This window comes from Acomys russatus, chromosome 18 (genome assembly GCF_903995435.1).
Source record: "Acomys russatus chromosome 18, mAcoRus1.1, whole genome shotgun sequence".
Lineage (NCBI taxonomy): Eukaryota > Metazoa > Chordata > Mammalia > Rodentia > Muridae > Acomys > Acomys russatus.
The window spans coordinates 8,907,947-8,933,105 of NC_067154.1; the positions used below are offsets into that span (position 1 = coordinate 8,907,947).

The 25,159-nt window shown below is 43.6% G+C and overlaps 1 protein-coding gene across 1 annotated transcript in view; it reads right to left on the minus strand.

Moving 5' to 3' along the window:
* Positions 1-1,829: 1,829 nt before the first annotated feature.
* Positions 1,830-25,159, minus strand: part of Adam2 (ADAM metallopeptidase domain 2) — a 45,403-nt gene continuing 22,073 nt past the window's right edge. Inside the window, exons 12-22 of the mRNA XM_051160734.1 lie at positions 20,607-20,776; positions 17,095-17,102; positions 16,632-16,730; positions 14,570-14,765; positions 13,510-13,615; positions 11,144-11,327; positions 8,919-8,996; positions 8,556-8,685; positions 3,911-4,070; positions 2,359-2,428; positions 1,830-1,943 (exon numbers count right to left, since the gene is read on the minus strand). Of these exons, the coding sequence (XP_051016691.1) occupies positions 2,389-2,428; positions 3,911-4,070; positions 8,556-8,685; positions 8,919-8,996; positions 11,144-11,327; positions 13,510-13,615; positions 14,570-14,765; positions 16,632-16,730; positions 17,095-17,102; positions 20,607-20,776 (1,171 nt within the window). The 3' untranslated portion in view covers positions 1,830-1,943; positions 2,359-2,388. The remainder of the gene's footprint in view (positions 1,944-2,358; positions 2,429-3,910; positions 4,071-8,555; positions 8,686-8,918; positions 8,997-11,143; positions 11,328-13,509; positions 13,616-14,569; positions 14,766-16,631; positions 16,731-17,094; positions 17,103-20,606; positions 20,777-25,159) is intronic.

Sequence of the window (25,159 nt, forward strand, 5' to 3'; positions counted from 1 at the left end):
ATCTCTCCAGCCAGTGTTCTTAAGTCATAGGTTTATGAATGTATTACCTTCCTCAAATACTTAGAATTAAACATTTTATATATATATATATATATATATATATATATATATATATATATATATATATACTTTTTAACTCTCTCTCTCTCTCTCTCTCTCTCTCTCTCTCTCTCTCTCTCTCTCTCTCTCTCTCTCTCTCTCGTGGAGGACAGGATCTCATGTAGCCCAGGCTAGCCTCGAACTCACCAAAAATAACTGAGAGCTTCTAATCCCCCTGCCTCTACCTCCCTGGAGCTTGAGCCATGGGCCATGCACTGTGCAGTTATTTCAGTGCTGAGGCCAAATCACACGGGCGTGCTAGCGCAGCTCCTACCAGCTGACTGGCATTCCCAGGAATTTACCTTAAGTTTAGTTTAAAAACATGATCTGGAATATTCCACATGTGTCTGGAGCCATTTCTTTCTGAGCTGTGAGACTTTATGGCTGAAGTAAGCCTGAGGACTCTTTGCCTTCCAACACTGCTGGCCAGCTGGAGGAGTTGGCAAAGTTCAAGGTAAGGGAAGCTGATTGTTAATGTGGGAATGGGACATGAAATGCTGTGAATGTTCCCTGGCCTCTAGATAGAAAGTTTGGGCAGAAACAGTCCTGTGTGAAGGTTAACTGTTGTCCATGTTCCAAGAAGACTTTTGTTTCACATGCAATCTATTTTGGATAAGTACCCAGTATAAAATAAACTCGGGGCTACAGTAATCACTGTATGCCTTCCCTAGGGTCGTTCTTTTGTCTCTGCTATCTTCTTGAATCTATTCCTTATCTCTGTCACCTTTCTTTAATCCTTACTCCCCCGTCTAGGTGATGCTCGACTTGGCCGGCAAGCTCTGGCATATCAAACCTTACTTCTTTGTCATACATACATACAAAATTTGTAGTATAGATTTTCCTGTTGTTGTCAGAGTCACATAGGTCAAGTAGACTACTTTTGTTTGTTTGTTTTTGTGTTTTTGAGACAGGGTCTCTCTGTGTAGCCTTGGCTGTCCTGGAGTTGCTTTGTAGACCAGGCTGGCCTTGAACTCACAGCGATCCGCCTGCCTCTAGCTCTCGAGTGCTGGGATTAAAGATATTCACCACCATGCCCACCTAGACTACATTTTAAAATTATATTTTCCTATTATATAAGGAAATGATATTTCCTTAGTAAATTTAATGATTTTCCTAATTCTCTGGCTAAAATTTGCTTTGTGTATGGTGAAAGTTCATTAAAACTCATGGGGTCTGGTTGGCACAGTGTTTGCCTGGCATATGGGAAGCTTTGGGCTCCATTCCCAGGATTACAGGAATAACCAGAAAATTTTATACTCTTTAAACTTTACTTTCCCCTTAAACTGGCCCCTTGACTTCTGGGGTCTTTGTCTTTCATCTCCACAAAGGCTCCCAGGGTTCAAGCCCACCCTCTTCTCTTGTGTAGGTTCCTGCTTGGGTGTGTTTCACCCTTCACTTTGAATCTGCGGGCGGGCACTTCAACATGAATCTCTTGTAAGTGCCATGTGCTTTGACACCATGTACTGGAGTGTCTTCTGAGTTGTAGGATCATTGTTTTGGGCTGATTAGGAACTATCAGACTACAACACGACAGCATATCCATTGTCCTTGAGTCATGGTACCACATTTATTTTATTACAATCTTTCCTGTAATGTGCCTACTAGATAACGCAATTTATGCCTACCAGCTACCAGAAATAGGTAAAATATCAAAGAATAATTCAAAATTCATAATCATGCATTTCTAACAGGTAAATCATTTTGTGGAGTTATATACACATGTATTTATCATTACAAGTTCTGGTGAGATGAAACCGTAATATGCAGGCTTGACTTCCAGGCGATCAGGTAGTGCACTTTTTTTTCTTTTCCACTCTTTTTCCTGTCTACTGACGAGAATTTCTCTGAAAGAACGCATAAAGGAGGAGAGTCACTCACAGAGCTAGCCAGGTTAAGCCATGCTGGGTGCAACCAAGACCCCAGGAGGATCTCAGGAGGAAGGGTAACTCAAGTCTCTTACTTATTCGCTTTGACCAGCATTTGAATTCAAGAGTTCTAAAGGGTGCAATTGAAAACATAATGTTTTTTTGTTGTTGTTTTTGTTTTTTTTGTTTTTTGTTTGGAGACACTCTGATATAGTTCAATGACAAATTGTGATATCATTTATAATGTTCTCACGTTGTGGGCGTTAATGATAACACTTCAAATTATTCAGCCATTGTATCATATGGAACCCTATGACGATCACCCTTTATGTCTCAGACTCTTCTCTTCCTCTTTCCCTCCTTCCTTCCTTCCCCTGGAATGTCAGAGGCTCACCGTGACACTGTGGAATCTCTGCTGTCCAGACTAGTCTTTGGATCTGGATTCAGTTTCGGTCTCAAATTGCCTATATGGTTAGAGACAGGGACAGTTCCTTAGACACAGGGACACAAGGGTACAAGCTGGAGTACATTCCCAGATTCTTTTGTTCTGTTCTGTTTTTGTTTTTGTTTTGAGATGGGGTTTCTCTGTGTAGCCTTAGCTGTCCTAAGCTTTCAAACTCACAGCAATCCTCCTGCCTCTGCCTCTCTGAGTGCTGGGATTACAGGTGTGGACCACCATGTCCAACTTCATTCCCAGATTATTTGTTTGTTTGGTTGGTTGGTTTTTTGAGACAGGGTTTCTCTGTGTAGCCTTGGCCATCCTGGACTCACTCTCTAGACCAGGCTGGCCTCAAACTCAGAGATCCGCTTGCCTCTTACCTCCCAAGTGCTGGGATTAAAGGCTTGGGCTAGCACTGCAGGGCCATTCTCAGATTCTTAACATTGTTGGCTAAACCGCCCTTAAGCTTTTGTGGATAATTCACCATCACCTTTTCCCTCTGATGTTAACTTTACTAGCCCCAGCCAGCCCCTCAAACCTCTGCTTAGCTTTCATTGTCACTGTCGACTTGATAAAACCTACAGTCACTCAGGGAGACGGAATCCCACATGAAGAACTGCCTCCAACAGATTGGTCTATGGCTGTTTCTCTGAGTCTTGATTGATGCAGGTGGGCCTGGGCTGTGTAAGAAAGCCAGCTAAGCCTGAGCTAGAGAGTGAGCCGGTCTCCATGCCACAGTGCTGGGGGTCAGGTGCATGCTGCCTGCCACCCAGTCTTTCTGTGGGTGCTGGGGGTTGAACTAGCACTTTGCCCACTACAATATTTCCCCAGCCTACACCCTCTCGTGTTTTCTTTCTGAGACAGAATCTCACTATATAGCTAAGTCCTGGGCTGGAACTTGCTACCAGGCTGGTCGAACTCATAATCCTCCTGCCACAGATGTGTGCCACCATACTGGTGTCACGTCCTATTATTCTAAATTTGTTCTTTATTGCTTACCTTTGGCTGCTTTGCTCTCCGTTTATGTAAATTTTAAAAAGTTAAAACTGAATAAAAGGAAAAACTACTTTCCTGAGGGTCATTGTTATCTTTTCAAAATAGCATTAAAGTTTAACAATGGAGGAACAACACAAATTTATCAATATTTAGTACATATTTAACAATTAGAATTAATAAGCAGGAGATAGTAATTTTCATTTACTTTTTACTCCTGAAGGGGCCCAAAGTTTTTTATTTTTTGCTTTCTCTCTCTCTCTTCTCTCAGTAGCAAAAAACACAACAGTCTCATTGTGGCATTTTTATGTCCACTAAATTTTTAAAGATTAAAACCGGTTTTAAAAAACCCAATTATTAATTGTATTAATCATTAATATATTAAGTATTCACTACATTAAGTACAGAAAGAAAAATGTTAAATCTGAGTTACTAGCTACATCTGCCCTGATGTTCTCAATACTCTATTATGCCAACTAATGAAAGAAAGAAAACAGGTTTGAAATCCACACACTCATCGCTTGAGTAGTCATCAGTTCTCCAGTTCTTCCTCTGGGAATGAACTTTGATCAGCATGGCGATCAGGACACAGATCACAATGTAGAAAGGGATGATCAAGAAAAATGGCCAGCGTGTAGACTTGGAGCGGTAAGCAGTTTCAATATAAGGCCGTACTAGCAAAGACAAGTACCAGGGGTTAGAATGCAGGCACCAGGAATGTAACACTGATTTTGCTGTGTGTGTGTCTGTGACTGTTAGAACACACATGCTACACTATACGCAGGCTTTATAAGTTACACTTTGTAAAAGATGTAGATAATATCGGATTACCACCACTGCCCCCACACCCTCCCCCACACCCTCTCCCACACCCTCCCCCACACCCTCCCCCACACCCTCCCCCACACCCTCCCCCACACCCTCTCCCACACCCTCTCCCACACCCCGCCACACACCCTCAAGCTCTTTAAATTCTTGGGCTTTTCTTTTTGTATATATATTTTCTTTGTTTTATGTGCATTAGTGTTTTGCCTGGATGTGTGTTAGTGTGAAGGTGTTGGATTCCCTGGAGCTGGAGTTACAGACAGTTGTGAGCTGCCATGTGGGTACTGGGGATTGAACCCAGGTCCTTTGGAAGAACATCCAGTGCTCTTAACTGCTGAGCCATGTCTCCAGATCCTGTGTGCATCTATTTAAAGTGTGTGTGTTTTTAAAAAATTCTTGTGCATGAGTGTTTATCTGCATGTATGTATGTGCACCAGTCTGTGTGACTGGTGGCTGAGAAGGCCAGAAGAGGGTGTTGGATCTTCCAGAACTGGAATTACAGATAGTCATGGACTTCCATGTGGGTGCTGGGAGCCAAACTTGGGTCCCCGACAAGAGCAAGAAGTGCTGTTGACAGCTGAGCTATCGCTCCTGCCCATGTTCCTTGCTTTTCACTGGAGACTTTTCTGTTCCAGGTGGTCTCTGTTTGATCGTATAGTCAAAATGAAGTGTGATCCTTGCTGCCACTGAAGCATTCTCAAACTCTCATTTCTAGTAAAAAAATGTACTCTACATAATAATTTAGGTCTAAGTTGTAATTTATTAAGAAATAGTTGCCGGGAACAGTGGCACACGCCTGCAATCCCAGAGATTACTCAGGGAGGCAGAGGCAGGTGGATCTCTGTGAGTCTGAGGCTAGCCTGGTCTACAAAGTAAGTCCAGGATAGCCAGGACTACACAGAGAAATCCTGTCTTGAAAAACCAAAAAGGAAAGAAAGAAAGGAAGGAAGAAGAAAGAAATCAGTCTTTTTTTTCAGAGCCTTTCTCACAGATTTGTTTCAAAAATTCCTTTCAGAATATTTATAGTTTTAGTTTTCATATTTAGATCAGTGGTCTACATTTTACAGAATCAATATCAGTTGGTTTGTAACAGTGAGGGGGATCCAAGGCCTCTGGTCTCTGAGAATATGCTCACTCACATGTACATACACATACATGGAATACATACATACCATTTAAAAAACCTGGCCATATTGTGAGTTCCAGGCCAGCCAGGGTTTGAGAAGGTTTTGTTTTATTTTATTTTATGTTAGGATTTTCTCTGTGATTAATTTTATCATGCTTTGTAAAAGCAACATCATCTCATCTTTCCTAGTCTTTTGTTCCTTTCTTGGTCTTTCCTTAGTTCAAGGCCTGGGTCATAGGAAACATAATGAGTACATATAATGAGAGCAGACTTCACTGTTCTGCTCCTAGTTTTATGGGAAAATAGATCCTGAATTCAATTTTTTGATGTCCTTTATCAAACTGGCCAGATCACCCTGTTAGTCTAGTCACCACGTTGTGGCAGGTGAGGAATCTCAATCTCAAGGTCTTGCTTTCCTTTGTTTTTTTTTTTTATCAGCACCAAGGACTGTACTAGTTGCTGTTTTAAGAGCACCTCATGGACTGGTTGATGACGGAGGAGATTTGTGATCTAGCACTAGGAGGCAGAGGCAGGAAATTCCAGTTCTAGGCAAGTCACACACTCCTCCTACGGGATAGACATCTTCAGGTCAGAGCACAGCTGGTGAGGCAAGCCCTTTTCTGATAACTGGGGGTAAGGCAGACAGCCTGAGTTCTCTGCTCTTGCTATCGGGGGGGGACCTACAAAGATGAGGTCCTTTCCCTTCCTTGTCCCATCTCAGCTTCCTTTTGGGGTGTGGGGTCTCTTTACTGTTTGTAGCCTCCTTAGGGCCTGTGGAATGGCGCCAGCTGTCTACATCACCAGAGTCAGGGGATTTGACTCTTCCATGTTTCTGGTGCTGCTCTTGGTCCACACAAATTGTCCCCAGGCACCTGAACTTGGACAGAGTCAGCAGCAGCTGTCCTTGAGGCGGCAAATCCCTCAGGTCTTTGTTGGTGGTCAAGCACTCTACGCGTTGGGGTGGGGTCTTAATCTTCTTTTGTGGGTCCTCATTGCTGATAGGGGTCCTTAGTCTGAGAGGCTGAGTTCTATGACCAAAGAGCCATAGCCAAGCTGGCCTGGCACCCCCTGGTGGAATCCAGAACAAGGTACTGTTGAAGGGGCAACGCGATTTCAAATAACAAAGATGGTGGTATCCCTGGCTCTTTTGTGTCTCATGTGAATGCTTGACACTGGCTGCCGGGAGGCCATCGTGGGCACAGGGACTATGCTAATTTCTCCAGGAAGAAGCCTTCCATGTCAACTATGCAAGTCATACAATCCGTATTAAAAGACATGACGACCCTGGGGGACAATTTGGTCTTAAAGGTATATGATTTACATTAGAGCGTTTCCTTCATCTTCACATGGTCAGTGTGTGGCGCCATGTCCTTCTAAAAGTGGCATTGGAGACTTTCAGAAATGTCTCCGTGGCCGTTGGTTTTTCTGTAACCGCACAAAGGCATCAGGACAAAGACTTCACTTGGGAGAGTCATTCTAGCAAGCTTGGGCAGCGGTGTTTCTCCAACTAAGAAACATGGTTGTTTGTTGGAACTGGTGGTAAACAAAGTGAAAAAACAAGCGTGGGGGTGGGGGGAGCTGAAATATAGACCTGCTATACAACTTCCACAAGCATGCAGTTTATTGGAAAAGATACCATAGTTTCCACAGGGAAGGCAGGAACAGCGAGAGAAATCATTGTGCCTTCAAAATTATATATATAAATATCCTTCTGGATTTACTCTAAAGAGTGTCTCAAGACAAAATAGCAATAATAACAATCAAATCCTCAGGAGTAAGGGTTAAATGCCTTGCAATGAGTGCCATTTTGTCTTGTGTATTCTGGGACTATGGTGATCTGTACTGATTGACAGCCTTATAGTAGACACCCAATGGTACAGATGTGTTTTTTCCTTCATGGTGGTACCTGGGTTTGAACTCAGGGCCTGATATATGCTGTCTAAATTTCCTACCACTAAACCCTGGTCTGAAGTTTATACTTTTTAATAAGCTAAGTACACACTATGAGCTAGAACCAGGCTGAAGATTTTTACCTGTGCATTTGTAAAGATGCTCTTTAAATTTTCTTTTGCTAGTTTGCATATGTAAGTTTGACATCAAGGTTATCGTGTCCTCAAATGATAAATGAGTTGATAGGACTTAACCTACCTTTGTGTTTTATAAGTTTGTTGTTGTTATTTAAGATTTATTTATTATGTATACAGTGTTCTGCCTGCACGTACACCTGCACACCAGAAGAGGGCACCAGATCTCATTATAGATGGTTGTGAGTCACCATGTGGTTGTTGGGAATTGAACTCAGGACCTTTGGAGGAGCAGCCAGTGCTCTTAACCTCTGTTCTCTCCAGCCCGCCTACCACTGTTTTAAGTGGTATTTCTTCTTCCTTGCAAAAATGTGTCTCAATTTACCTTGGAAAGCATCTGGGCCTACATTTTGTTTTGTTTTGTTTGGTTTACCTGGGTTTTTTTGGGGGGGGGGGAGGAGAATGGGTGGATTTCTTAACCACAAACGCAAAATTGGGGAGAAAATCTGACTCTGGATTCTTGGTACTACCCTTTGGTTGACAATTCCTTGCCGCACCTGGGGTGGCTTTGCCATCCTGTTTCTTGTTGGTAGTAGACAGGACCCCAAAAGTATAAACACGTCTCCTAACCAAGTCTATCTACTTCATAAGGACAGGAGTCTTTCAATGTGAATTTCTGAGTGTCAGATTAAAAAAAAAATGCATTAAAGCCACAATCATGGATCCCTTTGGCAGAGGCTTCTCTCTGCTTTGGACCTTGCTGTGCCTACTGTCGACTGACCTACCTAATGCTCTTAGGAGCCTTCTCAGGGTTTTGTTTGTTTGTTTTGTTTTGTTCTTTTGAGACAGAGTTTCTCTGTGTAGCCTTTGCTGTCCTGGACTTGCTCTGTAGACGAGGCTGGCCTCGAACTCACAATGATCCGCCTGCCTTTGCCTCCCGAGTGCTGGGATTAAAGGCGTGCACCACCACGTCCGGCATTCTCAGGGCTTTTTGTGCGTGCGTGTTTTAGTCTAGATTGGCTCCTGTTCCCCGCCCAGTGACTGGATTCCAAGGTTGTGCCACCACCCAGCATTTTTACATGAGTTCTTGGACTCAAGCTTTGGTCCTCAACTTGATGAGGCAAGCACTTTACCTCCCTGGCCCCACAAGGCTCTAACTGTTTGCTAAGCGTTGTAAGACTTACTGGGGATTGGCTCAGCTCGCTGTTGATTTCCACTATCGATGCTTCCACCGGGCCAGGCATCTTGTGTATTTTTACAGTCTGGAGGTAAGTATGTGGGCTGACAGTGGCAGTGCTTCTTGTTATTACATACCTGAAGACACCACAAAGTCAGAGGCTAAGACAAGCAGCCAGGTTCAACCACACCCAGGAAATCTGTTGGCTAATGGTGGTGTAAGGTAACAGCCATTTCCTGTGTGGCTTACTATTAGGGAAGAGAGAAGATGGCAGGAGGGGGAGGGAGGAGGAGGAGGAGGAAGAAGGAGAGGGACTTAGGCCTTGCTCTCCCCAGTGTCAGTGGCTCCCCTTTCTCACTCTGCTACTTACACCGTGATTGTTGCATTTTTCTGGTGTGCAATCGTAGTCTAGGAATGTGTCTTCCACACACTCTTTATTCAGGCAAACCTAGAAGGGACAAGGTAAGTGATACACCAGCCAGACTCTCCCCTTTATTAAGTGCAAGATAGAAGCCACCCAGAAATATCACCTCATCCCAGTTAAACTGGTTAGTGACAAAATGACAAATTAGCACAACTGCAACTTAATTTTTAAATGCCTGGAGTCGACACTCTCAATGGTCCTAGAGGGAAGTACAGATGAAGAGCTGCAGTGACGCAGAACAACGGCACACGAACAAGAGAACATGAACCAAGGCATCAATTGTAAAGGGACCACACACAAAGTCTAGGGTAGAGAACATCCTAAGAGAAGTGAAAACGCCATTGGTCAGCACGGGCAGGGGATGGGCTGGGGATGATGCTGAAGACAGGGTGTTTGAGGCAAAATGGAAATAGAAAAAGCCAGAAAAAAGTGATCAGAGTCTAAGGGACAGAAGGAGTGCCATCAAGCTGGCCATGGCTTGGACCATGCCTACTGTGCACTATGATGATGATGATGGTTATTATTATTATTATTATTATTAATATTATTATTATTATTATTATCATTATTAATTTGTCATCCTTGCCATTACATGAGGGGACTCTGACCCACTGACTGTGTTAATGTAATCACAGACAAAGAACCTGTTTTGACGTTTTGGTCTCTCATATCTTCAGATACTGCCATAAAAAATTATGACCCAAACCTAATGATTCCAACTATAGACAATCCACCTGCAGCACTCACGACCAGGGAAACACCAGTCACAGCAGCTTGTTTTCAGAGGCACACTGAGGACCCACCGCATGGCTTTTGTATTTTATTCACAGTTAATGGTCTAATCTTTATCTTGTATACGTCTGGTGCACAATATACTGTTTTGATGTACAAATGGAATTTAAAACGTTTCATTTGGAAAACAAAACTGTGGCTCCAGTATGCATGTGTCTATCTTCTTTCTACCCACAAAATAAAATATTACTTAGTCTTTAAAGGGAAGGCAATTCTGACTTTGGCGATGTGGATGAGCTACAATGATAGATGACACCACACAGACACAGAAGGACATATACTTCATGACCTTATTCATGTGTGGAAATTAGGAAGGCTGTAGATACTACAGGAGGCCAGTGGTGATGAAAATGCAGAGAAGTCATGTAAGCTCGCAGTACAACAACTTACAGTAGTGAAGGATGATGGAGGATGAGTAAATCTAGGAGCATAAGGGACAGCGTGGGGATGGGGGTTGGTATTGCGTGCCTAGAGTGTGGTGAGAGAACAGGCCTGAGGTGCTCTTAACATGCCATATGCACAAAGGCAATGTACATGAAAATGGAAATCGCAGGCATATGTTAGACACGTGATACAGTGGCTTCATTTCTGTTGTGAGAAAATGTCCTGGCCAGAAACAACTTAGGAGAGGAAAGAACTTATCAGGTTTACAATTCCTTCTTGTGATCTGTCACTGAGGGCAGGAACTCAGACAGCTAGGCACATCCCATTCATAATCAAGGACAGAGAGAAATGAATACACGCAGGTTTACTTGCTTAATTGCTTCCCTTATTCTGTTTAGGGTCTCCTGCCTAGGGAATGGCGCTGCCCATGAGGGACCGTGCCTTCCGACATCAACTAACAATCAAAACGATCCCTTACAGATACTCTTGGGCCAACCTGATCTAGGTAATTCCTCAGCTGAGACTCTCTTTCCAGGCAGCAAGTTGACAGTTCAAACCAACCATCACACGCTGGTTAGGTTGATTTGGTTTTTGCTTTACTCTGGGAGCTCTTTTATCTTAACCATTATTTAAGAATAATCACACCAAAAGACAATTCACACCAGAAGTGCTCTCTTTCCATAACATTCTGAAAAAGTAACAAGATGCAATAGGTGAACCATGAGATCGCCTCTTCTGGGAATTTGTGTGACTTCCAAAAGGAATGGAAAGCAGCCAATGAGATGTCCATTGCAGCAGCAGCTGTGCAAGATCAATGGCTTCACTCTAGTTTATTTTTTGAGATTTGTTCTTATTGTCCAAACTTCTATGTTGACTGCACACTTACATTTTGAGAGAACATGTTACTCGGTGTATGTACCAACACTGGGGGTACAAGGAGAGGAGGTAATAGTACACCACACTGGGGGTACTGGGAGAGGAGGTTGGTTGCCTACCTTGTTTAAGCTGCAGATGGTCCCATCTTGTACCCACATCTTCTTGTTCTCTTCACGATCATGGGCATATTCAAGGGAAATGCAGATTTGCCCACTTATATTGGCATAAATAATGGTGGCGGATCTTATTTTAATGATATTATCACTTTCGTATTTACATATTAATTTCCCACACCTCAGGTCACTGTAATTTACAGATAAATGTAAGCCGTTATTTGAAGAGATGAATATTTGAATATAATTTAAAAAACAATAGATTTAAATTAAGTGTTGCAATTGGCAATAAGATGTAGGTAGGCAATTAGTTTTGAATGTTGTGCACAGAGTCCTTCCTGGATTGTTAAAAATAATGAACTACTTAATTATGAACATATCAGTTAGCTGAGTTACTGTTGTGATTGTTTTCATCTGTATGTGATCCTTAATTACAATAAAAAATTTAAATGAAAGCATACTTGGGGCTGGAGAGATGGCTCAGTGGTTAAGAGCACTGGTTGCTCTTCCAGAGGTCCTGAGTTCAATTCCCAGCAACCACATGGTGGCTCACAACCATCTATAATGAAATCTGATACCCTCTTCTGTCTTGCAGGCATACATGCAGCCAGAATATTTATATACATAAATAAAAAAATCTTTAAAAATTCAAGAAAAAAGAAAGCATATTCTTATAGTCTTTCTGTGTATTTTAAAGCAGCCAAAATTCCAAAATTCTCAGTACTACATAGGTGTACAGGGCTGATTTATAACCACAAAAGATGGAGACAAAACACTGGCACCTTCAGCAAATCATATCTGCATACAGACACATGCATGTGAATGTACACACACACACACACACACACGAGAGAGAGAGAGAGAGAGAGAGAGAGAGAGAGAGAGAGAGAGAGAGAGAGAGAGAGAGAGAGAGAGAGAGAGCACATAGATATGGCAATCGTCTCATCACGCAGCTAGTGTGATAGACCATTGCTTTTCTACCAACCACAGCCTTAGCCTGAACACTTCAATTTTCTCTCTTCACCTATGTATTAAAACACACAGACATGGGATTGTTCCTCCTTCATGAAAACATCTATTTGTATAGCAACAATCTTCTGACACCCTTGCAAAAAGCCCTGAACACAAGCCAAATCTTAGAGCAAGTCTCTAGGGAGCCAAAACTCAGGTGCTTGCTAGGGGCCCTGAGGTGTGCATATAGCTCACTGCCATTTGTCACCGTATGTCAAAAACACCATGCGTTTGTGCTGCTGTGCCCTTACAGGTTCTTCATTACTATGTTTCTTTTTCTTGTACTTTAATGTTAACTCCATAAAGAATGCCCATTCTTTGCTGAGGTGGCTCAGTGGTTAAGAGCACTAGCTGCTCCTTCCAGAAGATCCAAGCTTGATTCCCAAGGCCGTACATGGATCACTCACAAGCATAACCCCTGTAACAGGGGATGTTACACCCTCCTCTGGCCTCCTCAGTCACCAAGTATACAACTGACACACGGACTTATATTTGGGCAAAACATCCACACACATAAAACAAATAAACAGAAATTTACAAAGAAAGAATATAGAGACCATAGATCAACGACAGGTATCTTTAGCTATCTGTTTCTTAGTTTTTGAGACCAGGGCCACCCAATGAACCTGGAGCTCACCATTTCAGCTAGACTGGCTGCCCAGGGCATCCTTGTCGTCCACCTGCCACTGTTTTTCAACAGCAGAGTTACAAACAAATGCCATCACGCCTAGCTTTTATGTGGGTACTGGGGATTTGAACTCGGGTCCTTATGGTTGAGCAGGAGGCATCTCACCCACTGAGCCATTTCCCCAAACCAGGATGGTCTATTCTTTGTTAAATTAAGGAGATAGATTATAAATTAAAAAAAAAAACCTTCAATACTTATGGCTGACTTGGTAGAAATAAAACACTGAATGGCAAAAGACAGAAACTAATTCAGGCCCAGTTGAAGTAGCTCAGCAAGAAGAAAAGACAGGGAGCCTTCTCCTCTCTGTCTCTGTGGCAGTCAGTCAGTCAGTCTGTCTGTCTGTCTGTCTCTGTCTCTCTCTGTGTCTCTCTGTCTCTCTTTCTCCATGTGTCTGTCTCTTTCTCTCTGCCTCTCTCTGTCTCTCTGTCTCTTTCTCTCTCTGTGTGTATCTCTCTGTGTCTCTGTCTCTCTGTGTCTCTCTCTGTCTCTGTCTATGTCTCTCTGTCTCTCTCTCTATATCTCTTGCTCTCTGTCTGTCTCTGTCTCTCTCTGCACCTCTGACATCTATCAATGGATCAAACATGTCAGTCTTCATGGCCACCTGCTATTTTACTTTCATATGAAAGTAACTGGTAACATATTTAAGTGGAAGGTCACATTTCTTAAGGCGTACTTAGGTGCACAGGCCTTGTAGCCCATATCGCTGATACCGCAGTTTCCAGACACGTCGGTTTTAGAATTCAGCTCTTCATAACATTCATCTGTACCAAAGTCAGCTTCTGGAAGTTAATTGAACAAAAGGGTGTTAGTCACTTTGGATGCTTAATACTTTACACTACAATAAGTAATGAACATTTTCAAAATTCTGAAGTTGTTTAGAATACATTGCACAAAATACAACTGTCATGTAAACTGGAAAATAAAAGAGAGATGGGGGATGGACGAAACCACCTCAGTGAAATAACTGCAAACTTCATGTAGCCTACCCAGCGCCTGATATGTACGTTTAATAACCCTATACACATACACAAAAAAGTTATTTTTTTAAACAAATGATTGACTTACTGATGAATAAAGGTTTTTTGTTTTTTGTTTTTTTCTTTTTTCTTTTTTTTTTTGTTTTGTTTTTGTTTTGTTGTTTTTTTTGTTTTTTTGAGACAGGGTTTCTCTGTGTAACAGCTCTAGCTGTCCTGGCACTCGCTCCATAGACCAGGATGGCCTTGAACTCACAGAGATCCGTCTGCCTCAGCCTCCCGAGTGCTGGGTTAAAGGCATGTGCCACCACTGTCTGGCCATAAATGCCTTTTCAATCAAACCAATTACTTTTCATCTCTAATTTTTCTAGCTTCAATTTTCCCAAGACCCAAACTACTTAGAGAACAGTTTCTATTTTCAACCTCCACGCATTCTACTTTTGTTGAAGCCTCTGACTGGGACATTTGACAACCACATTGCTGGGCTGGAGGAAAGCGACCTGCCACACCAACATCCCTGTCCAGCCGCCGGGTGGTTCAGGTTGTGACCTCAGCTACTTAGGAAGCAGGGGCAGGAGAATCACAAAGACAATGCCTGCCTAAGATGCAGAGTGAGTTCAAGGCTAGCCTGGGAAATTTAGCAAAGGTATGGCCTTGGATCAATTCTCAGTACAAAAGATAAAACGAAACAGATCCATCTTTGTCTTCTCAGCACCCAGAAGATGATGAGGTGGGAACACCAAACGAGTAAAAGAGTACCATTGCCAAATACATCACGGCATTGACTTGTTCCACTCCGACATGAGCCGTCGATGCAAATCCACTGGTCGTCTGCACACGGATGCCCATTGTGAACGAAGAAGTCTTCCTCACACACTGCGGATGTGCCGTTGCAGTACTCTGTCACATCACACTCCTCAATGGCAAGCCTGCATACTTCCCCTTTTTGCTTTATCTGATGAGTGAAGCGAATCACACAGAATAAGGCAACAGAGGAAGCAGAGAGAGTGTGTAGGTCACACAGAAACAAAGGCCTTTACTGACACACAAGCATGGAGGTGCACTCTCACAAGGCCCCAGCCCAGATGAAGAGCCTCAGGTAATTTTTTTTTTTGAGCCTCAGGTAATTAATGACCATTGAAAGAGGGGGAGAATGAGTCTTCCCCAGGGGTGAGCCACCTAATTGATTACCAAATCTCAAGTGGTCAACCCTATATATATATATATGTGTGTGTGTGTGTGTGTGTGTGTGTGTGTGTGTGTGTGTGTGTGTGTGTGTATATTTATGTGTGTATATGCAACAATAAATAAATGAACTCAGTGGGTTACATTTATATATTTATTCATTTGTATGTGAATATATATGTAACAATAATAATTAAATAAAAAGAGGCCATGAATTTCAAAAAGAGTGAAAGGGTTGTGGGAAGAGTGGGACATAAACTAAATATATTGCACATATATAAAATTTAAACATAATAAAAACACACGATTAAACTAAAATACGCGCTGCTTATAGCACATTTTTAACTATATATGCGTGTGATAGGGACAATGTTTCCATTTCAACCATTTCATTCTTGTTTTAATTTTTAGGGAGTGATTAATTCAAATATTATAGAAATGCAAAAGAAAATTAAATTTTCATGGTTGAAAGACTTTTATAGACAATACTCTTGACATTTTGGGTGGAAAATGTATATAAATAGAATAAAAGTTAAAATTATTTTCTTAAGAATAGAAATGTCTGCTGGGTGGTGGTGGCACATCCCTTTAATCCCAGCACTTGGGAGGCAGAGGCAGGCAGGTCACTATGAGTTCGAGACCAGCCTGGTCTACAAAGTGAATTCAAGACAGCCAAGGCTACACAGAGAAACTCTGCCTTGAAAAACAGAAAACAAAAACAAAAAATGTCTGGAGACCTCCACCGGGTCCCTCCACTTGGAACTCATCAAGCTCCGCAGAAGTGGGCGGGGAATTGCGGAAGATAAAGGGATGGAAGGCACCAGAGACACACAGTCCACAGAATCAGCTAATAGGGCTCAGAGAGGCACACAGAGACTGAAGCAGCAGTCTCGGAGCCTGCATGGGTCTGCGTTAGGTCCTCTCCATATAAGTTAGGGTTGTTAACTTGGTGTTTTTATGGGACCCTTTTCCTCCTGCTGCGTTGCCTCAGCTGGCCTTAAAAAGAGGGTTTGCTTAGTCTCATATCTTGTTACTCTGTATCTGGCTGATATCCCTGGAAGGCCTGTTATTTTCTGAAGGGAAACAGAGAAGGAGTGGATCTGGGGGAGAGGGGACTCGTGGGGGCATTGGGAGAAACTGGGAGGAGTGGAGAGAGGGGACACTGTAGTCGGGAAGCAACATATGAGAAGAGAATTAAAAAAAAATAAATATAGCAAATTTGGAAAAAGAAATTACAATATAATTTTGAAGAGGACACTATAGTAATACATGTGACATAAAAATAAACCACTGACAAATGCCAAAAAGAAATTAGAAATGTCCATACTCTTTAAACGAAAAAGCTTCGGTCTGAAGAGATGGCTCAATGGTTGTGATTAACAGCACTGGCCATTTGTCTAGAGAGCCCACGTTTATGCCCAGCACCCACATGGCACCTTAGAACCACCTGCAACTCCAGTCTTAAGAGGTCTGACACTCTCTCTGGCCTCTGTGGGTACCAGACATGCACATGATACTCAGACAAAACACACATACCCATAAAAATTAAGAAAAAAAAAATAAATTTTTAAAAAGAGAAAGAAAGAAAGAAAGAAAGAAAGAAAGAAAGAAAAAGAAAGAAAGAAAGGGCTCTTACTTGGCAGTTAGAACAGCACGGTCCACTAGCGCATGTTGAACCTTCTGACAGACCACAGTTGTTAGGGTTGCAGCACGGTGGAGGGTTGTCCTTGCAGATCTGAAAGGCAAACCACATGCCTGAAGTGTCTTTCTGACTCCATTCACACTGGACAGACGTCTTAGTGGTGACATATTACATAGCCTACAGATGCTCCCCTTTCATGCTGGCAGACAGAAAAAGAAACCGAGTCACTTCTTCCCCACCTACAGACATTGATCGGCTCCCTATAAAGTGCTACTTCCTAGTTGCTTCTATTCCTAGGACAGAGCTTGCTGTGATGGAAATAGAATCCTCTGATACCATAGGATCCATCACAGTGGAGACACTGAGGTGGCGGCTGGACCCTGCCTCTTGTAGACAAAGGCTAAATAAATAAAATATGTGGGGTACAGAGAAGCTACAGTTACAATTTGTGTGACACTTTTGAGCCTCAGTAAAGTAACTTTCAATGATAGTTTATGGGCATTTAAAAGATTTTCTTCTTTTTAAAAAGATCTCTCTCTCTCTCTCTCTCTCTCTCTCTCTCTCTCTCTCTCTCTCTCTCTCTCTCTCTCTCTCTCGGAGTGCATGAGTGTGTGCATGCACTACTTGAGTGTAGGTGCCCATAGAGGCCAGAAGAGGGCATCAGGTCCCCGAGCTGGAGTTACAGATAGTTGTGAGACACCACGTGGGTGCTGGAAACTGAACTTAGGTCCCTCTAAGAACGGCAGACATTCTTTATTGGGGAGCCATCTCTCCAGCCCCATCATTTCCCCCCTGCATTGGTCCATGCTGGCCTCAAAGACACTCAGGCCAAGATGGCCTTGAATGCCGGATATTCCCGCTTCCAGCCCTGCCTTCTAGACTACTGGAACTGTAGGCATAACACTGCCACATTCAGCAGTTTGTTTCATTTTTAATTTTTAAATGAAGGGCTGGAAGATGATGCAGTATCTGAACGTGACTGAAGTTGTTCCTTTTGTATCCATAGTAAATAATTACATGGCTTCTATTTTATGCTCCGGAATTCTGCTTTAATAGCTTTAGCTATTAGGATTAGTAAAAATGAATTGTAACAATGAAGAGGTCTTTTTTTTTTTTTTAAGTTTTTGAGACAGGATTTCTCTATGTTATCTTGGCTGTACTGGATTTGCTTTGTAGACCAGGCTGGCCTCGAACTCACAGCGATCCGCCTGCCTCTGCCTCCCGAGTGCTGGAGTTAAAGGCATGCGCTACCACCACTGGCATGAAGAGGTCTTTTTAGAATTACACATTTTAAAACTGTTTTTGCTTACTTTTATTTCATGTGCATTGGCACTTCACCTGAAGATATGTCAATGTGAGGGTGCTAGAGCCCATGGAACTTGAGTTTTGAGTTGCAATGAGAATTGAACCCAAGTCCTCTCGAAGAGCAGCCAGTGCTCTTAACCACTGAACCATCTCTCTCTCTCTCTACACACACACACACACACACACACACACACACACACACACACACACACACACACGTTTTTTGAGACAAGGTTTCTCTGTGTAGTCCTGGCTGTTCTGCAACTCACTCTGTAGACCGGACTGACCTTGAACTCACAGAGATCCACCTGCCTCTGCCTCCCAAGTGCTAGGATTACAGGCATGCACCACCACACCCAGCTCAGCTCCCATACACTTATTTTTAGTCCCCGGGGATTTGAAATGGTAAATTGGGAAAACATTCAGTAAGCGGACAAGAATCAGCCGTGGAGGTCAGTTGTCTTAGTGTGACTCCCAGCACGCTCTCATTGGGGTACAGGAAGATTTCTGTGTTTTAGATAGCTGTTCAGCCCAGCAAATGCCATTGGTGTTGCTCACTACGTGGACAACTACAGGGAAGGGATATCACAGTGGTTAGAACTCAATTACTTAACATTTGATGAGGCTAGGACACTCTGTTGTCAGATTTGAGTGGGAAGTTTCAACGTGTTTCCACTCAAGCCAAACCAAACAAAAACTCTTGGGTGATGGGCAGTACTTTCTTAAAAAACACACTACTTGTTTCTTGTAGTTTTAATTGTCAACTTACGACAATCTAAAATCATCTGGAGAAGAAAGTCTCAGTGAAGTACTGTCTTGATTGGGTTAGCCTGTGGACTTGTCTGTAGAGGAACGTCTTGATTGCATCAGTTGTGGGAGGACCTGCCCATTGTGGGTGGCATCATTCCCTAGAATTGGGGCCTGTATCACATATGAGTGGGAAAAGCTACTGAGCTTGAGTAAGCATGCAGCTGCTTGTTCTCTGCTCCCTCCTTGAGTTGCCCATGGCTATGACTAGTGGCTTCGAGTTCCAGCTGCCTTGACTTCCCTGCAGAGATGGACCACATCTTGGAGCTGTGAGCAGAGATAAACCCTTTCTCTTCTAAGCCATTTTGTCAGTGTATGTTATCAAAGCATCAGGAAATGGAACTGGACACCATTTAAGCAAAAGAAATACAGTGACTGTAGTTAACAGACTATATTGTACACTTGCAGTTTGCTAAGAGGTTGTGTCCTAACCCTTATAGAAGAGAGAGAAATGAGAGATTGCTTGGCATGAATTATGTTCTTGCTGCCTTAAGAGTTTTGGGATAAAGTTTATTTTAGTTCACGCTTTCCCCACTAAGTTGCATTTGTCAGGGCATTTTAGCATAGCAACAGAAATGAAATTAAGATAATAGCCTTGTAAGAGATACTTAATGACATGAATTTCAGTTCTTGCTTTCCAATAGGGAGATTAAAAAATTGCTCATTCCCACACAGTACAAGAAAATGTACCCCCCCAAAAACACAAACAGACAAACAAAAAACCAAAACAATAATAAAAAGTGTGCAACACCACTTCTGACATATTTGCCAGACAGTGTTGGAGCATGCCTTTAATCCCAGCACTTGGGAGGCAAAGGCAAGTACATCTGTGTGTTGGAGGCCAGCCTGGTCTACAGAGTGAGTTCTAGGATAGCCATGGCTACACAGAAAAACCCAAAAAAGAAAAGAAAATACATCTATGCAAAGCACTCACAAATTGTTAAGTGATTACATCCTAATTCTTAAGATGAGAGGAGGGAAAGGGGAGGAGAGAAGAGGGAAAGGGGGCCTGGAGAGATGGCTTAGAGATTAAGAGCACTGACTGTTCTTCCAAAGGTCATGAGTTCAATTCCCAGCAACCACATGGTGGCTCATAACCATCTATAACGTGATCTGGTGCCCTCTTCTGGCCTACAGGCCAGAACACTGTTTACATAATAAATTAATTAATAAAATCTTTAAAGAGGAAAGGAGAGGGAGGGTAGGAGGGAGAAGAGAGGGAGGAACAGAGGGAGGGGCATGTGGGAGAAGAGGAGGAGGAGGAGAGGATGGAAAGGTCAGGAATGAGAGGAGAGCAGAGAGAGGGGAGGAGAGAGAAGAGGAGAAGAGAGGGAAGAGAGAAAGGAGAGGGGAAGAAGGAAGAGACAGAAGGAAGACATAAGTCAGACGTGATGGCTCAGGCCGGCAATCCCAGCACTCAGGAAGCTGGAAGCAGAGAGTTGTTCTGAGTTTGAGGCCAGCGTGGACTACACAGAGAGGGCCTGTGCTGAGGTGGGCGTGGAGAGCATGCTGATGCTGTGTGAGTTGACAGGCTTAGGTGTGGCTTTCATATGGCACGCATCGATCATCAAGTCATCGGCTTGCACATGCTCAGAGTTAGCATTTCATTAGGTGTCAACTATATACTAATAAGGGTGGGATAAAAAAGCCAGTGTATTAGTATGGATAATCTGCCAGTTGGTGACATGCCAAGCTGTTAGTCCACCCCTGAGTCTGTCCGTCTGTTCCTCGCAAAGGCCCTTGTAGAAGGATGATTAAGAGAAATGAAGCATGCTGCCCGAAGGATGGTATAGATGTTACTTAACACTTGGGCCATCCTGGCCACACCCCCTAAAGCAGCACTGACCTGCAGTCCACCACAGTCGCACACTTCCCCTTCTTCCAACTCTCCGTTCCCACAGAAAGATGACTTGTAAGATGGCTGCAGCTTTGGCTGGTTCAGAAGACAGTTGGAGTTTTGACTTGAGATAAACTTAGAAAAATGCTCCATGCTGCAGTTACTGAAGGTCCTTACACCGCTCGAGTGACTGAAAAGAGCCCAAATGTCCAATGTTTGGGTTAAGAGTGTCCATGGACCATCGACCCTAGGATAACACTAGGTAGGCAGTAAGCAAGTGCTCCCAAGGAGCATCTAGACCTCTCTCTGCACAGGACGGCAGCTGTGCAAGAACTCCTGTGGAAACCTTTAGTAGGAATAAGCAATACGGAATTTTATTATCTTTTAGATTGCAGATTTTTTTTTGTGTGTGTGACACATTACTTCATTTCTTCTGAAGTTGTTGATGCCTTTTCCTACTAGAACTTCTGAACTTTTGGACACCTCCACTTCAAGGAAGGCCAACAGTCTTCATGTCTTTAACTGCACTTAGTCAGAGGTGATTCCTCCCAACATAGCTTTTGAAAAACTCTTATATCTTTGGTCTTCTACCTTAAAACCTGAACTCCATAAGTCTAGTAAACACTTGTTTTTTGTATGCATGTCTAGGTGTATGTGTGTATTCGTGTGTATGTGTGTGTGTGTGTGTGTGTGTGTGTGTGTGTGTGCGCTCACATGCATGGAGGACAGCGGTCAACCTCAGGTTTATGTGGGGCTGGGCAGGGCAGGGATCCAGTTTGACACACGTCTGTGCTGTAACACCGAGGATGTAGGTGCCGCAACGCTGCACATTCAGAGACAAGCGAGTGTGGCAAGGAGCGTGTTGGAGGCGTGCAGACTGAGCACAAACCACAGTTGGCACTCAGGGTCACTGAGTTCCACCCTTGCTAGACTCAACCAGGCCCGGCTCAAAAGTATTGGGGAGCACTTGTATCTGCTCAAAGATAGCAGACGGGTTTCCTTGGCCCTGCCTCCTGAGCACATCACACGATAGGTGTCTGCCTCACATGGGCTTACATATTCATCATTTGGAGGAGAAGTAAAGAACCCAGACAATGCGCATACGTTATGTGCAGCTCTCTGAGGGAACTGCGCGTCTGAGGGCTTCAGAAACTCACATCCATGAAGGCTGCCTTAAATGGATTGATGATGGAAGACATCTTAATTGTGGACAAGACCAACCCTGGGGAGGGGCTCCTGGACTGTGCGAAATGGAGAGTGCAACAGAGCACTAACACACGCATTGCTCCCTTCCTCTCGGCTCTTGACTGTGGATGCTCAGCCGTCTGGAGGTCTGGCTGCTGTCACTTCCCTGCCATGTCAGACATGTCAGACAGTAGCCTCAAGGGTGAGCTTGAAAAAGCCCTTTCTCCTGTAAGTTGCTTTGATTGGGGTATTTTTTAATCAGAGCAGTGGAAACAAAAGTGAGACAGGGCTCTTGTAAGAGATAAATTAAGTGGCAGGAGCATCGTTTCCCTCTTCCTAACGTGGAGACAAAGCTGTGAGAATATAATTTATTTGAAGCACTGAAAACTCAACGAAAGGACAGACTCTCCATCTGGCAAGCTGACCAGGACAAAACACTGGAGTGTCTTCTATACCAACCCCATGTCTGTAAGGAAACACTTGCAGCTCCATCTGCAAATTACCTTCAGAGCACGTTCTCCATGATAGCCACTACTTCCCTGGCGTCACCACCTCCTGCGGGTTAAGGCAGGAGCCCAGCTGGGCAGGAGTTTCTGTGCTTGCTCCTGTGCTTTTCTCAGAACGCCATCAATTTTGTCCGACCTCCTCTTTGGATCGCTTGGGAGTTTCTCACCAGCACCAAGACTGTATGATCTCAGCCCACGTCTCGCCACTCATTTCTTGCTGCTCAGCATCCTTGTGGCCTCCCCTGCCAGCCTTGGGTCTTAGTCCTCTACCTACGAACTGTCTCAGGACACATTTAAAATAACTCCCTTTTTATTTTAACCTCTTTTACTGACATTTCCTCAAAGGCACTTGTCAACCAGAATACTCTTGATTTAGCTGGTTTTCTTCCAGCACACTGTAAGAGGGTTATAAGTATTTGCTTAAAAATGAAGTAGTGAGCCAGGCATGGTGTCCCTCCCTTACCTGTTATCCCAAGCCTTGGGAAGCAGAGGCAGGAGTGTCACAGCAAGTTCAAGACCAGCCTGGTTTATGTAGCAAGCTCCAGGAACATAGCACAGACTCTGTCTCAAACAAATAAATCAAAGGGGAAAACAGAAAAGGAGTATATGATTGAAGCTACCTGCTTAAATAATAGATTTTTTTTAGTTATTTCATTTTGCCTTTTATTATTCTCAATAATAACGCCACATTGCACTATCATGATCATAAGCATACATAATTCTGTGGTGGATATGGCTAACATGAAACTATTCAGGTGGGAATTAATAAACATGAGGGTTTGAAAGTCTATTGTGTAGATATAACACACACACAGAGATACCCATTTTAAAGGCTGTTCAGTGGGACTTTTGGGGGCTAAGGAGGAGCAAGCCACGTAAGGGAGGCTTCCCACTTCTGTGCTGTCATGTGTGCAGCTGTCTGTGAGGACGGAATGGGTGTTGCTGCGGCTGTGTGAAGATGGTGCTGACATGAAGATGAGCAACAAAGACTTTTGAACAAATCACCATGGTTGTGACTGTGTGTGTGTTTGTGTGTGGACACAAGTTTTTGTTGAACACAGATTTTGGTTATGTTAACTACACATCATGGGATTGATTACACATTTCCGACCACTGTCGCATGGTTCCTATTTGTGTATATGTGTGGGCACATATGGGTCACAGCACGCAAGTGGGGGTTAGAAGATGACTTGCAGGAGTAGGAGCATCATGACTGAGTGGATCCCAGCGTGGCAGCTAGTGCCACTAACGCTGTACCATCTAACCAGCATAGTTTCTACCTAAATATCAGAGAATAAAGGAAGAAAAAGCAAGAGAGTTGGCAGGATAGCTCGGTGGCTGAAGCTGCTTACTGCACAAGCTTGGCAGCCTGAATTAAAGCCTAGAAACCCACATAAAGGGGGAAGGAGAAAACTCAGAGATGTCCTTTCACCTCCACATGCATGCTGGGGCATGTGCACCCCTCCCCATACATCATGTGCAGACACGCAAACACAGCACACACACACACACACACACACACACACACACACACACACAAACATATTTTAAAGGATGTTTAATGGGACTTTCAAGGGCTAAGGAGCAGGTCACACAGGGACGCTTCCCATCCGTGTGCTGACATGTCTGCAACCCTTCTGTGAGGATGGAACAGATGCTGCTGCCAGGACACGGTGTGAATGACAGCTCGTCCAGGCCATGGGCAGGTTTACAGCCCCAGTCATCACATGGACTCACGGGGTGCTCTCTCTCATTCTCCTTCCCCCATTCAAGCACCTCTGAATTTAGTTGGACACTTGCTTTCCTTGCACAGATCCTGGCAGCCCTCAAAGGGCAATAAATGAAAAGTATAAAAACAAGCTTATGACTTCTAATTAATCAATTTTGATATGAGGGCCACATACTGGCAAAAAGTAGCCTCCCCCAAATCTCTGTAATGTAAAAATTAATTAGACCTTTTCTTAAAAAAAAAAAAAAGCAATCCAATATTCTAATATTCTAGATGGTCTCATTAGTCAGCTCTACCAAACAAGTTAGAAACAATTAACACCGATATTGTGAAACCCATGTGAGCGTAACAGGGTCAGAGGCATCACAACAGAGCACAGCTGCAGACCCAGCTAATCTCACCAGCACTTTCTCCAGGTGGAAAGTGAGGAAACACTACATTCTGAAGGGTTCTAACCATGATGGGCCTCCAAGTCCCATGTCTGATGCAGTGAGAAAGTGCCTTGACCAAAAGCACGAAGGGGAGCAGGGCCTTAATCCAGCTAACAATTCCAGGTCACTGTCTACCAGTGAGAGAGGAAGCTATGGCAGGAACTCAAGCATCCAGTCACCCCCAGTTCAGAGCAAAGAGAGAGACTACTGGGACCCTGGCAGGATGTTTCGCTGGTGAGCCATCAGGTACCTTGCTAATGCCACTGAAGGCAGCCCCTGTGGGCAGTGGAAGCCTTTCATCTTGGGGTTGGTACCTTGGGTGGCCTGATGAAGAGGCTGGTTGTCAGAAGGTTAGCCAGGCTGTGGAACGCTGCTTCTGAAGTAAGCATTTTTTGGTAGAAAATGAGAATAAAATATAAACACCCACATGCAGTTGCCCCTTCATGTCCCTATGCTGTTCTGGGACACTCACTCTGGAAATTCAGATCCTCAGGGGCTGGTCCCTCACAGAGGATGACAGAGAGTCTTGTGACTTATGAACATCCCTCTGTATACTTCCCACAACCTTTCCATGATGTTCAAGGCCTAAAGTCAATGCTGGGCGAACAGCCATCATGCTGTGCTTCAGGAAGTAGAGACTAAGGAAACAGACACAATAATTTTTACTCAGTTGTGTTGCTTGAATCTGTGGGGGTGGAACTCAGTGACCCCGAGTGCCAACT